The sequence below is a fragment of the Pollicipes pollicipes genome, unplaced genomic scaffold (assembly GCF_011947565.3).
Source record: "Pollicipes pollicipes isolate AB1234 unplaced genomic scaffold, Ppol_2.1 Scaffold_6686;HRSCAF=7923_pilon_pilon_pilon, whole genome shotgun sequence".
Classification (NCBI taxonomy): Eukaryota; Metazoa; Arthropoda; class Thecostraca; order Pollicipedomorpha; family Pollicipedidae; genus Pollicipes; species Pollicipes pollicipes.
Window position 1 is genome coordinate 1,589,164 of NW_023596921.1, and position 15,743 is coordinate 1,604,906.

The 15,743-nt window shown below is 57.0% G+C and overlaps 1 protein-coding gene across 1 annotated transcript; it reads left to right on the forward strand.

The window, feature by feature from the left end:
* The first annotated feature begins 1,144 nt into the window (after window positions 1–1,144).
* On the forward strand, window positions 1,145–15,730 carry l(1)G0020 (RNA cytidine acetyltransferase l(1)G0020). Its single transcript, XM_037230773.1, has 18 exons — window positions 1,145–1,295; window positions 3,681–3,944; window positions 5,455–5,639; window positions 5,890–6,112; window positions 6,441–6,767; window positions 7,047–7,183; window positions 7,644–7,773; window positions 8,879–9,109; window positions 9,724–9,840; window positions 10,213–10,389; window positions 10,866–10,977; window positions 11,621–11,798; window positions 12,838–13,058; window positions 13,520–13,692; window positions 14,202–14,333; window positions 14,596–14,697; window positions 15,077–15,219; window positions 15,522–15,730. Exons 1-18 carry the CDS (start codon window positions 1,188–1,190, stop codon window positions 15,667–15,669), a joined length of 3,108 nt encoding a protein of 1,035 aa, XP_037086668.1. The 5' UTR covers window positions 1,145–1,187; the 3' UTR covers window positions 15,670–15,730.
* Window positions 15,731–15,743: the final 13 nt, after the last annotated feature.

Below are 15,743 nucleotides of genomic sequence, written 5' to 3' on the forward strand. Positions count from 1 at the left end.
GTAGTAATGCTGATCCAGAAATCTGCAACAAAGCGGAGATACGATCAATTAGCAGTCAGTTATGCGGGAGACAGCCTAGCCAGGGCAGTGGCCGCCGACGACGGACGGGAGCAGCGTCCAGATAAGAAATATATGGCAGAAAGGCCTTCATTCTACAGCTTGGTTTTTAAAGGAGAAACTCCAGTTTAACGGTTTTTGTCACATTGCTTTTGGCAGTTCCAAGCCCCCACATTTGCTTCCGCCTAAAACGCAACGAAAAGTCTTGTCTCTTGAAAAGCAGCCAGCGAAATGAAGGCGCATGAAAAATCTGTCGCGCTACGAACCATCGATTCGCTTTCAAAATTTTCACCAGCCTATTTCCAGGCCGTATTTCGACATCTACCCTGTGGAGGCAGATGCCCCCTAATGACCCAAAATGCCTACCCGCTCGTGGAATTTCGCCTCCCCACGAAAGATGATACTGAAATGTTGAAATGAACGAAGAATCTTGGGAAGTTGGATAGCCTTATTTGCCGAATGACATAGATGACTCGAATAGGCAAGATTGTGCATCAGTGAGAAACAGCTCTAGATGCATACCTAGCACAGCAGCCACGACGTTTGAATAAAGAGAGATAACAACCTCCACCTTTACCCTCTCCCCCCGGTCATCGCGCTTGCTTTCCAGAAAAAGTTCCTGAAGTACTCTCTGAGCCTGACCACCTTCACTTTTTGAAACGTTCTTACCCCTATGGTTTCTGGGAAAGGAAAGATGAGTATCATCGGCTGAGCCCCCCCCCCCCCCCCCCCCCTCTACCCGATGTGCGGCAGTACCCGAGGTTGGACCAAAAGTTGAATCATGTGCGCTGTTGCATATGATTTGACTGTCCAGCCTTTGTTAGCCGGGTACTCTTTCCTTCTCAGCAATCTGTGGCAACGCTCTCGATTCAGAGGGCGAAAAACTAACTTTTATTGCCAGCATAGAAACCTCATACTTGAAGAAAGACTTTTTAGTATGCACACATCTTTTTCTTTACAACATTTGGTGCCATATAGGAAGCAATGCACATGTACGACAGATAAGGCGTAGCTGCGACATTCAGACGTGACACCCGGTACACGCATTCTAATAGTCCGGAATGGGCCGGGTATTCCGAGACGCGTGGTGGCGGTGGTTGAATGTCCCTGTTCCGCAGTGTCAAGCCAAGATGGTCAGGAAAAAAATCGATAACCGAATTCGGGTGTTGATCGAAAATGGTGTTGCTCTTGGTCATCGAACGATGTTTGTTGTGGTTGGTGACAAAGGCAGAGATCAGGTAAGTGTGGAAAATGGGTTTTGATATGTGCACCCTGCTTTACAGCCATTATTTGTCAAATTTGTGATGTAAGAGTTATTTATATGTTCACAATGGTTATTATAAGTTGTGAGAATGAACGTTAACATGGTTGCATATCAACGAATGAAGTATGCCATAAGATTGGATTTCTAGGTATTTTTTGTGATGTACACAACCTGTTTTTATGGTGAAATTGCGGAGTTCAAAGTAAATAACTGCCGTAGACAGAGCAGAAGGTCAGGGTATACATTGCCACCTCATGTTAAGAAAGCATCGTACATCAATCATTGTTTTTAAGGCAGACCATATCATAATTAATAGTAAAACAGGTCATCTAAGCTCCTGCCTTGGAACTTAAATAACTACAATAGCGAGCATCCGAGCGCAAACACGCAGCAACTATGACCCCGGCGGCATTTCTACGCATGATGGTAACATTACTGCATAATCAAACATTACTGGGCATCAAGAACTATATAAATGTATGAGGCCAAGGTAATAAATTCAATAAAATGTGTTCTTGTGTATCCAAGCAGTCTTCCATATTGTTTGTAGATTAGTCAACATGGTGGGGAAATGTGACGTTTTTGCGTGGGGGCGAAAAGCAAATTGAGAATATGGCAGCTAAACAAAACTTCTTAATACTGTACATATATATGGCATGGAACATGGATGCCAAGGGGACACTGAGTTGAATGGGATAGGGTGGGGGTTAGGTTAGGTTAGGTTAGGTTAGTTTAGGCTATGTTCTGGACTATTTTGGCCTGTCCGTTTCATAAACGTACCTAGATGTGATAAGAATCTTTTTCATTGCATTTTTATTGTTACCTTGGTCCCATACATTTTTGATGGTTCTTGATGAGCAGAAATAATGTAATTACACAACAGTAGCACAAATGATGCTGGGGAGTCAAGGCGGTGGGGTGCGTGAGGCGCTCGGGGGCTTGCTTGGCTCAGTAAATATGAAAATTTGAAGGTAGGAGCATGAATCTACCTGTCGTAAGAGTATTTATAATATGTTCTGCCTTAAACATGACAAATGGCGTACAATGATTTTTTGTAATGTTAGGTAGCAATGTATACCTGTACTGAGGAGAAAATTATGATTCCTCACAGTGATTTTTCAAGCCCAGGAAACCATAAATTGGTGCAATATTACATGTTGTATTTCATCCTTTACCATGGTATCATAGAGGCTGTTTTGTCATTTTCCTTTGTTCCTCAAAGCTTCTCCAAGTTAATTTATTGTTCCTGTTGCTCTTCCAAGCTCCTTAAAGGTCTTTGCTAACCTTCTCTAACCTAGAATTCAAGGATTTTTTTAGAAAAGTTTGACAGAGGCTGTGGTGGATGAAAATCATGGAGCCTTCTGCAGTTGACCTCTCACCATTTTAAAGCTGTTCACATTGGCTCAGACTTCAGCTTCAGCTATGTGGAATTGACAGATAGCTTTGGCCCTGAACATCTCAAGCCATTGATCTGGCAGTCTGATTTTTTCACTGTGATTGCAGCTTCACATCAAAACAGTATTGCTTTTCCTGGCACATTGACGTATTGTGGTAACATTTTGCCTCAACCACTTTGCAGAACCATCATATTATTGGACATCACACAGTGTTACCAGTCACAAAACAGCTATGGTTCCACAAAACATGTTTTACACTAGAATCTTCCCAAGTTTGAAGCTGCAGGCTTTGACTTTGGCCTCACATGACTTGATTGATGATGATTGTGATGATGATGACAATCACATGATGATTCAGCTTCTGAACCAACACCCTGTCTTGGCCCCTATGCCTGCTGGCATCTATTGTTTGGTGCAGTACATAAAACTGTAGGATATGCTGCTTTCCTTATAGGAGATCATCTGTGTTATGTGCTGGGTTACAGCTGACCTGTATGCAAGCTTGTTGCCTGATACATTGTCTGTGGAGATCAGGCCTGTATTTGATTTCCATCCCACTGGGCCTGGATCATGCTTGCCCCAGGCACAGACACCTGTTTTGAATAAACCCCAAGTACTGCAAGCTTGATTTGGAATCATTTGCAATGCAGAGCAATTAAGCACATGATCAGTATTTGACTCAAAACTACTCCATGTTTAAGGATTGTGCATTGGCAAGGTGTTCATGGTCAGAGCATTCATGGCCAGAGCAACAAGCTTTGGTTAGGCTATGGCCCCAATACTGTTGACTACAAATAGAAGGAGCACTGTTGCAAGACAACATGGCTTGCAGGTGCAAGGTACATTGCTATTTTTAGAGCTGTGGAAAAATATGAGAACAAATAAAAGCGAGCAAAAGATGGCAGGCCTCATCTGTTATGATTTGATTTATGTTTGTTCAATTTGATTTATTTATGTTCCAGGTGGTCATTCTGCACCACATGCTTTCCAAAGCCAGCATTCGCGCCCGGCCCAACGTGCTCTGGTGCTACAAAAAGGAACTGGGCTTTAGCAGTCATAGAAAGAAGAGGATGCGGCAGCTCCAGAAGAAGATCAAGTCGGGGAACCTGAACGTCAATGAAGACGACCCCTTCGAGCTGTTTGTTGCGTCAACCAACATCCGTTACTGCTATTACAAAGAGACGCACAAGATCCTAGGAAGCACATATGGGATGTGTGTGCTGCAGGTGTGGTATTGTTTCAGCTATTTTTTTGGTGCATTTATGTGATCTCAGTGGTGAAAGAATGTTGTGTAGTCATTCCTTACACAGTTATACTTCGTACATATTCTTATTGTTGCTTGTTAGTCTCTCATAATAAGACAAAAGCTAAATTTCAGGCACCGATAATTTCATGACCTCATTGTAGCAAAAGTGAGCATGAATTCATGTAAGTTTATCCAGGCCTCACCATTTATCTGATTGTCCCATCATATGTCTTGCTTCGTCCTGCATCCTCGCGACGCCCCACTTACCCTGGGCTGGCGGCACGCGCCAGCCCGTAGCTGGACCGAGACTCCCACTGGAGGAGGTCCCCGGCCGGACGCTCAGCGCACACCCCGCCGAGCATCACTGTGTGGATCAAGCTCGGGGGTTGGGCCCCAGGCGCATGTAGTGCGGCTCCGCCGTTATCCAGTCTTCTTCATTCTATAGCCCTGGATTCTCACTATTCGTGTAAGTCGGCCCAGGTCTCCCCATTCGTGCAAGTTGACCCAGGTCTCCCCATTCACGTAAGTTGGCCCAGGTCTGGCCATTCGTATAGGTGAGCTCACTTTCAGAAACACCATTGGCTCTAACTCGCCGTGTGCATCTTTCAGTGATGTGGTGGCGGGGGGAGAATTTATTTTTCTTTTCTGCTCGCAGAACATTTTTCAGACATGGAGTTGACATTTTGTGTGAGCGGTTATGGCGATGACTGTTCGCTAAAATTCTTTGCTGTCCCCGACCAAGTGTAGGAGCGACATTATTATTTTTTTTGGAAGGCCGAAGAATTACGCTTTGCGAAAATGGTTTAAACACGCTTTGCTTCGGGAAACATTGTTTTTGAGGCTCAGTTGATTTGCTCCTGGATTTGGGTTTGCAAACCTAAACGAAGTATCACCGGAAGGTACAACAATTTTTATCTTGCCGAGCTACAATTTTGGAGTGCCAAATTTGAAGGTGGTCCCTCTACGAGCAAACGCCGGTTTTGCTACACTGATGCTGATGACGTGACCCCCGCGCCTTACCAGCTGACGTGGGGACCGCCGGCTGGGGGTGTGTGGTGTACTCAGCGCCCAGCCGACTTGGAGACCGCCGGCTGGGGGTGTGTGGTGTGCTCAGCGCCCAGCTGACTTGGAGACCGCCGGCTGGGGGTGTTTGGTGCGCTCAGCGCCCAGCTGCCTCCCTGTTACCAGTGGTCTCCAAACTTCCCTGCCAGCGTCGTCACCCGCCCTGCTCTTTTGTGTTTTGTTCCGTCCCCCTCCCCAATCTGTGACAATTTCCCTGGCGTGTGCGGTACACAGACCCTTCTCCACTGACAACCAGACCTCGAGCGCAAACCCCGTTCCCCCAAACCGCAGGACCTCGAGGTTACAACCCGCCCCGCTCACGGTTCTAGGAGTGCTTCCTCAGCTTCCCCAGCCGCTGACCCCCCCCCCCCCTCCCCCCACCTATCTGGACGTCTTCACGGTGCTAACCCCGCTTCCCGCGGCTGCAGGACTTTGAGGCGCTGACGCCAAACCTGCTGGCGCGGACGGTGGAGACGGTGGAGGGCGGCGGCGTGATCGTGCTGCTGCTGCGCTCCGTCACCTCGCTGCGGCAGCTCTACACCATGAGCATGGACGTGCACGGTCGCTACCGCACCGAGGCGCACCAACACGTGGTCGGCCGCTTCAACGAAAGGTGGGTCGGGCGGTGGGAGCCGGGTGTCAAGGGATTGTGCAGCCGTCTCGGCCGGGTTGTGGCGCGGCCGGACTCGCTTCGGGTGTTGCGTTTTCAGCCAGGGAAATGCACGGGTGCATCACACATTTACTAATCATACCAGTGAAAACAGTATGATACGCAGCGCTAATCTGGTCTGACGGCCGTGCGAGCTCCGCGTCCGACCTCGCGCCACCACGCTCGCCGCTCACCGCCTCTCCCCCTGGAACAGGTTCATCCTCTCGCTGGCGTCGTGCCGGCACGCGCTCGTGATGGACGACCAGCTGAACCTGCTGCCCATCAGCTCGCACGTGCTGCAGTTGGAGCCGGTGCCGAAGCGGTCGGCGTCTGACCCGCCACCGGCCGGCGCGCGCCAGCTGGCGGAGCTGCGGGACAGCCTGCAGGACACGCAGCCGGTCGGCGCGCTGGTCGGCTGCTGCAAGACCACCGACCAGGTGTGGAGACGGCCGCGCCCAGTGGCAGTGGCCCGGCGTTGGTGAGGCTGGCTTCGCCTGCTCTCTTATGCTGCATGACTGTGATCAAGTAACGGGAGTCATTGCCGACCTAGCTTCGGCGACAGACATTACACAGGCGTAGCATTGTTCTGGTATGTGACTTGGTGAGCGACGAACGGTAGGCGGCTTGGCGATCACTCGTTGTGATCTATCATCCAACATCGCCGACGGTGGGCGACTTGGTATTGCTCACAAGTGCACCTTGCCACCCCAGCTGCATCCCTCAGTACCGAGCCGCCGCCGTATCTGACCGCTGCCCCCTCCCCAGGCGAAGGCGCTGCTCAAGTTCGTCGAGGCAATCAGCGAGAAACGTCTGCGCGCGACCGTGTCGCTGACGGCGGCGCGCGGCCGCGGCAAATCCGCCGCGCTCGGTCTGGCCATCGCCGCCGCCGTCGGCTTCCAGTACTCCAACATCTTCGTCACCTCGCCCAGCCCCGAGAACCTGGGCACACTGTTCGAGTTCGTTCTCAAAGGCTTCGACGCGATGGACTACCAGGAGCACCTCGACTACGAGCTCATCCAGAGCACCAACCCTGAGTTCAACAAGGCCATCGTCCGGGTGAACGTCTTCAAGGACCACCGGCAAACCATCCAGGTGGGTGGCGCTGCGCTGGGGCGCGGACTGAGGTGAGCACGCGGTGTGATTGTGGGTGTGGTAAAGCTCGCCTTGTCATCAGTGCTAGGTCTATGCGCGCTATGACTGAGTGAAGTTTGTAAACGTATTGTGTTGCTTTGGAGGGCGAGCGAGCGCACCTGAGCGGTCGCCAAGGCTATGACAAGGCCAGCTTCCTGCTGACAAATCATTGTGTCCCTGTGGTGACGCACGGATTTATCACTCGACGTTCGACAACGCGACCCCGCTTCGTGCCGGCAGTACATTCACCCGAGCGACGCTGTGAAGCTGGGCCAGGCCGAGCTGGTGGCCATCGACGAGGCGGCGGCCATCCCCCTGCCGCTGGTCAAGGCGCTGCTCGGGCCCTACCTGGTCTTCATGTCGTCCACCATCAACGGGTGAGCGGCCGCTGGCCGGCCGGGCCGCGTGTCCCAGCCAAACTGGGCTGGGCGGGCAGCTCTGGTGGTGCAGCTGCCGGGGAGTAGTGGAGGCGATCAGGGCCCTTGTGGGATCATGTATGATGTGCAGCGTCGAAGTTTTTCTGCCGTGCACTGTGCTTGGCGTTCGATAACATGTCAGGAATTGACGTAGACATGAATTTGCGTGCTGCTGATTATGTTCGCGGAGTGGGTAATGTGTGGTAACACCCGTAAAGGTAAGCACATAATAGCCTTTGACTTTCTCGGCCTCAGTCCGTGCTCGCAGTGCGTTTGAGTTCGTGACGTGTCAGGGTATGTGGGGGTGACTAGATCCATGACTGCGACTGTGACGGCGGCCGTGCTTCTGCCGGCGCCTGGCTGTGTGATGACGAGCGCGCTCGTGACGGTGTGCCGGTGACGCCGACCGTGACGCCTCCAGGTACGAGGGCACCGGCCGCTCCCTATCGCTGAAGCTGCTGGATCAGCTGCGCTCCCAGAGCGGCGCCGTCCCGGGCGGCGCCAAGACCGGCGCCGAGGCCGCCCATAACATGGGCCGCACGCTGAGCGAGGTGGGCGCAGCGCCGGTCTGAGGCGGGGCCTCGCGCGAGGTGGGCGCAGCGCCGGTCAGGGGCCTTGAGCGAGGTGGGCGCGGCACCGGTCGGAGGCCTCGAACGAGGCGGGCGCAGCGCCGGTCAGGGGCGGGGCCTCGAGCGAGGTGGGCGCAGCGCCGGCCAGAGACAGGGCCCCGAGCGAGGTGGGCGCAGCGCCGGTCAGGGGCCTTGAGCGAGGCGGGCGCAGCGCCGGTCAGGGGCCTGGAGTGAAGTGGGCGCAGTACTGGTCAGGGGCGGGGCCTCAAGCGAGATGGGCGCAGCACCGGTCAGGGGCAGAGCCTTGAGCGAGGTGGGCGTAGCGCCGGTCAGGGGCGGGGCCTCGAGCGAGGTGGACGCAGCGCCGGTCAGGGGCAGGGTTTCGAGCGCTACGATCCGGCAAGGAAAAGGTGGGGTGGGATGAGGTGAGAGGCTATAGGAGTGATGGCTGTGGGTTGACCTGGTCTGAGCGTTCAGCGTTGCGGTTGTCCGTAGTTATGTTATACGCCATGTGCTGTTGGAGCAGATGTTTTTCTTGGCGGCCTACTCACTTGAACTTTCGTGTGCAATGTTTTAAAACTATGCTGCCACGGTCTGCTTCAGGCAATTCCGTCAGCAGCTACTACACTATAAGGATACTGTTCCCCCACTCTGCCCGTCCCTGATGTGGAAGGTGGCAAGAGGCCAAGGTATTTTGTTGTACGTCCCTGGGCCGAGAGGTCCTGGTTCAGCTGCCGCCTCGTGCAGCCCACTGGTCGCGGTTCCCCGCGCTGTGGTGGGGTCACGACCGCAGCGGCCTCACGCGGCGACGCGTGGACTACCGCTGGTGACTCGCCGTCAGGTGACGCTGGACGAGTCGATCCACCGCCGACGCGTGACCGACCGCTGGTGACTAGCCGTCAGGTGACGCTGGATGGGTCGATTTACCGCCGACACGTGACCACCCGCTGATGACTCGCCGTCAGGTGACGCTGGACGAGTCGATCCACCGACGACACATGGCCGCCCGCTGGTGACTCGCCGTCAGGTGACTAGACGAGTCGATCCACCGCCGACACGTGACCGCCCACTGATGACTCGCCGTCAGGTGACGCTGGACGAGTCGATCCGCTACCGCCCGGGCGACCCGATCGAGTGCTGGCTGAACACGCTGCTCTGCCTGGATGCCAGCGCAGTGCGGCCGCTCAGCAGCGGCTGCCCGCCGCCGCAGCACTGCGACCTCTACTACATCAACCGCGACACGCTCTTCTGCTACCACCGCGCCTCCGAGGCCTTCCTCCAGCGGCTCGTCTCGCTGTACGTCGCCTCCCACTACAAGGTGAGCGCGGGTGAGAGGACCCAGGTGAGGTGCGAGGTGAGGGCCGGGCGGCCGCCGGTGGTGGGACCGCCTGGCTGCCGCGGTGTGGCCGCGCGTAGCAGACTGCACGGATAAGGTTGAGATGACGTTTGCGAGCTGTGGTGCTCATCTGGCCAAAGTATTGCTGGTAGCGACGTGGGGTGGCCCAGATGCATACAGCAGATCTCCTGCCTGTCTCACAATTATGGCGCCCGCTGTGCTGGGCTCCGTTGGGATTTGTCGACCGGTGGTGATATTTCCATTGTTTTAAGGAAGAGCGGTGAAGTTTCGAATTAGGATTTCGACGATGATGGACGTTGATACGCAGTACACCCCAGCTACCTCAGTGGTTAGCCAGCTTGAATTCACAAGACCTTTACATGTATTCTGCGCGCCTTTTTCCGGGCCGCCAATCCAGGCGTTTTCTCTCTCCTCGCGTGTTTCTTGTTCCGGAGAACGCACCGTGATATGGCCGTACACTGCCGACGGACTCTATGACAGCAGCGCCGCGTCCCGCTGGTGTATCGCTCTACCGCTGCGAACGGCATCAGTAGCTGGGGCAGCGGGTGACCGGACGCCGTTCGCGCCTGCCGCAGAACTCGCCGAACGACCTGCAGATGATGTCGGACGCGCCGGGCCACCACCTGTTCTGCCTGCTGGGCCCCGTGGCCGCCAACCAGGCGTTGCTGCCCGAGATACTCTGCGTGGTCCAGGTGAGGCTGCGCCGCCGCGACCGGTCCCTGAGGGGAGCGCCGCACGCGCACTGTGGCTCCGTGAAGACTGCGGTGCTGTGCGAGAGTTGAGACGGCGCGCCGGAAGATGGTGGATGTGGCCCGTCCACCACGTGGCACGTCGGCCCGTCGCGCCCGGTGTGCTAGTGGTGACACGTTTGACCCTTCTACCGGGCTAGGTGAGTAGGCTGCTGCACCGTCCAGCCTTGAGGCCTGTTACGTTGTGGTATTTTTGTTATGAGGTCTATGGACATGATCGTTTTGGCGACTCTGGTATGTTTTCTTCACTCACTGACGGGCATTTGTGGCCTTTTTTGTCCTTGTTGTCCACGCGGCTCCTCGCGGTGCCCTCAGGTGTGCCTGGAGGGCGAGATCTCCAAGTCGTCGATCCTGGACGGCCTGTCGCGGGGCAAGCGGGCCGCCGGCGACCTGATCCCCTGGAACATCGCGCAGCAGTACCAGGACAAGGAGTTCCCGCAGCTGTCGGGCGCCAGGGTGGTGCGCATCGCCACCCACCCCGAGTACCAGGGCGTAAGTGACCGAGCGGCCGCCAGCCCCCCGTGGGTGTGGCCGTGGTGGCCACCAGCGGACTTTGTCACCAGGCTTGGCATGGCCACGCGGCGATGTACGGCGGGTGATGGCACGTGTGGCTGAGCTGTGGCTGGGGAGCGTCAGCGGGGCCATGCTGTGTCTGGTGTACTGGTCTACTCCGTGCAACGGATGACGTTCGTCCGAAAAGCATCACTTGTGTTATGTGTGTCAAAATAAATCGGCCTGGCTGCTTTCTCGCTAGGCTGAGTTGACCACACAAGTTTGATAAGTCTGCGCACTGGGTCATGCTAGGCTAAGCTGCCTTGACGTCGAATCAGTGCCTAAAATGTGTCAGCTGATTTACTATGAAACTGACGAGTCAAAGTGCACACATTATTATGACCCCATGTTTGTTGGCTCCTTGTGAGGGGTGCATGGCCACAAGTGTACTGATGCCCCGTGTTTTACACGCACAGATGGGTTACGGTACTCGTGCCCTGGAGCTGCTTCACCAGTACTACGAGTTCAAGTTCCCGCCGCTAGATGACCTACCGGACCCCGCAGACACCCAGGTCGAGCCGGTGACAGGTACTGTGGCAGACACACAGCTTGCTTTTGGATCAATGCGTTGGCCAAAGACCAGCAGCCGTTGGTCTCTTCTAACAAACTGTGGTTTTGCTAGTGATCTGGGTAGCTCGGTCGGCTGGGTGTCGGTCACTGGCCGGCGAGTGGCACGTGTCGTCGTCGGCGGCCGCCTGTCAGCGGGACAGGAGGGCCGGGCTGAGGCGGCGCAGCTGTACCGCGGCATTAGGCTAGATGTTCAAATATGAGGCGCGAAATACATGCGAAATGTCCGTTGAATTGCTGGTCAGTCCTGCATCCTTGTAGGGGGGCGGGGTTAGAGTTTTCACAAGGCTTCCTAATAAACTCTATGATGTCAAAGGAACCGGCCGTGCAGAACATTCGCGAAGTTATGCAAGAAATGTACATTTTCTACGGGACCGTTTTTGAAGTGGTGCTGTATGCCCGTTTTGGCTTTAGAGTCCTGTCGGTAACTGCCAGAGATGTTCATCGCAAATAGGCAAAGCGCGCCATTACTCACCGACCTGCGAGGCCCGTCATCGTCACCTTCATCTCTCTGACGATGGTGGCACGGGCCAGCCGTGGACGCGTCCGTCTGGTATGGTGCCGCGCGGCCACGTGACCACCATATCCGCCTGGCGCCCTGCAGAGTCGGAGGTGGGCCTGCTGGACGAGCAGATCGCGCCGCGGAAGCGCCTGCCGCCGCTGCTGCTGAAGCTGCAGGAGCGGCGTCCCGAACCGCTGGACTACGTCGGCGTCTCGTTCGGCGTTACCCAGCCGCTGCTCAAGTTCTGGAAGAAGGCCGGCTACACGCCCGTCTACATGAGGTGACCGCGCCAGGCGCCCGGGCAGGCACGGACTCAGAGCACCCTTGTCGGGAGCATCGCTTGTACCCTGGTCCTGTTGAAGGTTGGCCGACCCTCTCCTGAGCTGACCCGGCTCTCAGATATGCCCCGGCCTGACCCGCCCAGCCACTGCCCCCAGGCAAACGGCCAACGACCTGATGCGTCCTTTGGATCTGCTCTCCGGCCCGACCCACCCCGCCCCTGCCCTCAGTGACCCGGCCTGACCCAGGCAGACGGCCAACGACCTGATCCGTCCTTAAGATCTGCTCTCAGGCCTGACCCGCCCCGCCTCTGCCCTCAGTGACCCGGTCTGACCCGCCCCGCCAGTGCCCCCAGGCAGACGGCCAACGACCTGACCCGTCCTTAAGATCTGCTCTCGGGCCTGACCCGTTCCGCCTCTGCCCTCAGTGACCCGGCCTGACCCACCCCACCAGTGCCCCCAGGCAGACGGCCAACGACCTGATCCGTCCTTAATATCTGCTCTCGGGCCTGACCCGCCCCGCCTCTGCCCTCAGTGACCCGGCCTGACCCACCCCACCAGTGCCCCCCAGGCAGACGGCCAACGACCTGATCCGTCCTTAAGATCTGCTCTCGGGCCTGACCCGTCCCGCCTCTGCCCTCAGTGACCCGGCCTGACCCGCCCCGCCAGTGCCCCCAGGCAGACGGCCAACGACCTGACCCGTCCTTAAGATCTGCTCTCCCGCCTGACCCGCCTTGCTACTGCCCCCAGGTAGACGGCCAACGACCTGACCCGTCCTTAAGGTCTGCTCTCCCGCCTGACCCGCCTTGCTACTGCCCCCAGGCAGACGGCCAACGACCTGACCCGTCCTTAAGGTCTGCTCTCCCGCCTGACCCGCCTGCTGCTACTGCCCCAGGCAGACGGCCACGACCTGACCCCCCGTCCTTAAGGTCTGCTCTCCCGCCTGACCTGCCTTGCTACTGCCCCCAGGCAGACGGCCAACGACCTGACCCGTCCTTAAGGTCTGCTCTCCCGCCTGACCCGTCTTGCTACTGCTCCCAGGCAGACGGCCAACGACCTGACGGGCGAGCACACGTGCATCATGCTGCGGCTGCTGCAGCCGGAGGGCGCCGCGCCGCCGCCGGCCGACCACTGGCTGCGCGCCTTCTGGACAGACTTCCGGCGCCGCTTCCTGGCGCTGCTCGCCTACCAGTTCTCCGTCTTCCCCACCGGCCTGGCGCTGAGCGTGCTGACCAACCGGATCCAGGCGGACGCGGCGGCCGGTGGGTGGCGGGCTGGGCGCTGGGGCGGGCGCGCTCTGTCTCGGCGAGAGTGCAGCAGGCATCCAGAGGCGTCGGTACGACCCCCGCAACTCTGACGTGCTGGGGGAGGACTGAGGCACACGGCGGCGGTGATTATCAGTTACCTTAGGGGAGTGGTTTGAGTGGAGGGGAGCCTGCTGTAAGTGTGGTCCTGTCGTGGGATGCATTGAGTGATGCTGGCTGAGTTCGTGAGTCTCTGGTATCCTGGTCAGAGTGCTGCGACCCGTGGCCCCCTGGCCTGGTGCTGTTATTGAGGAACTCGCAACTCCCTGAACTTCCGCAGAGGCGGGCGTGGCCCTTTATCCCCGCCGCCTACATACATGAATAACACTCCATCAACGAGCGCGTTCGTGACCTGGCCGCACAGAACATGGGGAGCTGTCCGCGCTGGATTCGCATGTGACGCCCTGCTCGGCCTGCAGAGGTGGAGCGGGCCGTGCTAGAGGAGTTCGTCAGCCCTTACGACCTGCGCCGGCTAGAGCTGTACGCCACCAACATGGCCGACTACCACCTGATCACGGACCTGCTGCCGGCCGTGGCCCGGCTTTTCCTGCTGGGCAGGTTCGGCGCTTGTCACCTCTCGCCCGTGCAGACGGTGAGCGCACCAGGCGGCCTCACTGGCCGCCAGGCGGCGTCGATCTGGGACGAGGGAGGGCACGGCTGCCACCAGCGCCGAGCGAGTGGGGTCCACGCGTTAGCAGCGGTGTGGAGGCAGAAAGCTGGGCAAGACTGGCGACTTTCTGGCCGTGCGAGGAACGCGAAAATCTTGGGTTTGGTGGTGTGCCTTTCCGGAAATGTGACGGTGCTGTCCGCCATTGCTGCTTTCATCTGATACTTTAAAATAGTTACCCGCATTGGGTGATATTTTAAGCAAGATGGCTGGCTGAGGTAACAGAAGCAGTTTGGCTTGTTCCTGAAGCCTGGCGTTTCCCCGCCGCCACCGAGAATGATCTGAGGGCTGCATGGTCCTGAGCTGTCGGTTTCAGCACTGCAGCCTGCTCCGGGGCAAGCCGGGTCACTCGGCGACTCACCATCCCTTGTCTGATGCTATATGTACTGACGAAGGGTATGATATCTGTTGACTGGATGTTCGCTCCTTTCCAGTGCATTCTGATCGGGTTAGGTCTACAGCATAAGACGGTGGACCAACTGGCCACGGAGCTGGACCTGGCGGCGAGCCAGCTGCTCGGCCTCTTCAACAGGACCATCCGCAAGCTGACCCAGGTGCTGCGCGCGGTAAGTGCATAGTGGTGTCGGGATGTAGTCATGGCTGTGTGCTGGTTAAGCGCTGCGATGGGACGTTAGCATGTCACAATGTGGTTATGTTACTCTGCAGTTCATGCGGGTGCACCCGTGACGCCAGGAGCGTGGTTTCAAAATTGCAAACATTTAAGAGCAAGCCCACCAATATTGCCACTGCCATTATTGGTCACGTAATGCTGTTGTGGCCTTAGTCTTTACGCAGCAGCACGTTTACCGGTCATTCGTGGCCGGCCAGGTGTACGAGAAGGAGATTGAGCAGACATTCGCAGCGCGGAAGACCGTCGACATGGAGCCGGCGGCCAAGACCATCAGCGACGAGCTGGAGGAGGCGGCGCAGGTGAGCCGGCGGCCCAGGGCGGCAGAGCTGGCGGGCTCCGGGCGCGCCGGCGGGTGGAGCCCGGAGGTGCTGGGCGCCGGCGCTGAGGTCGCGGGTGGGAGCCAAGGACAGCGGGCTCCCTCACCGGGGCGCCGGGCTACAGCTTCTGGAGTTGAACAGCGCACGAACACAGCGTGGCGTGACCGGTGCTGATTCATGCTGTCCGTTCGTATGGAATGGAACAGTTTCAATCCGAGACTGAAGTGGGAGAGTGAATATAGCTGTACCGCGGAGCGCTTGACCCGTCGCGATTCTCGAGCGCTGCTGACAGCGAGCACGTGAGACGCGCGCGTGACGTGCGGTACGTGACGTGCGGTACGTGACGTACGGTGCGCTGCAGGAGCTGGCCGCGAAGCAGAAAGCTGAGCTGGAGAAGCTGAAGCTGCAGGACCTGAGCCAGTACGTCATCAAGGGCTCCGAGGGCGACTGGGACGCCGCGCTCGGCGCCGGCAAAAAAACCAAGAACTCCGTCTCCGTCAAAAGGTGTGCAGCGGGCGGAGAGTCGGGAGTGCTGGAACCAGGCGGGGTTGACACTTATGGTGTGCAGCTTCACTGAGAGGGCTCGAGTGCGGACAGCATCGTGGCTAGCCTGTGTTTTGCAATCGCCTCGAATTGTTCTGAATTAGCCGGGGAAATTGATGCATTTTCTTTACGGCCAGTGAACTTGAGCGAGAATCCGTAGCGGTGGCGGCGCTCCTGTACCCTGATTGTTGTGTTTTGTCTAGTGATCGTGTTGTGGTGATGCGAGGCTCGCCCCCGTTCCCTGACGGCGTTTGCTGTTGCAGCGGCGAGAAGCGGCTGGAACGCTCAGCTGTTGATATGGACATCGACGCCATGGACGTGTCGGTGCCCAAGAAGGCCAAGCGCGAGAAGTTCAAGAACGTCGGCAAACCCAAGATGGAGGGCAAGAAGGGCAAGGCCAGCCGGAGGTGAACGTGAATAGCTCATATCAAGTTGTATCACATGGTCGTCGCATTACAAGAGTCATGAGATCGGTGGTTTGTTTT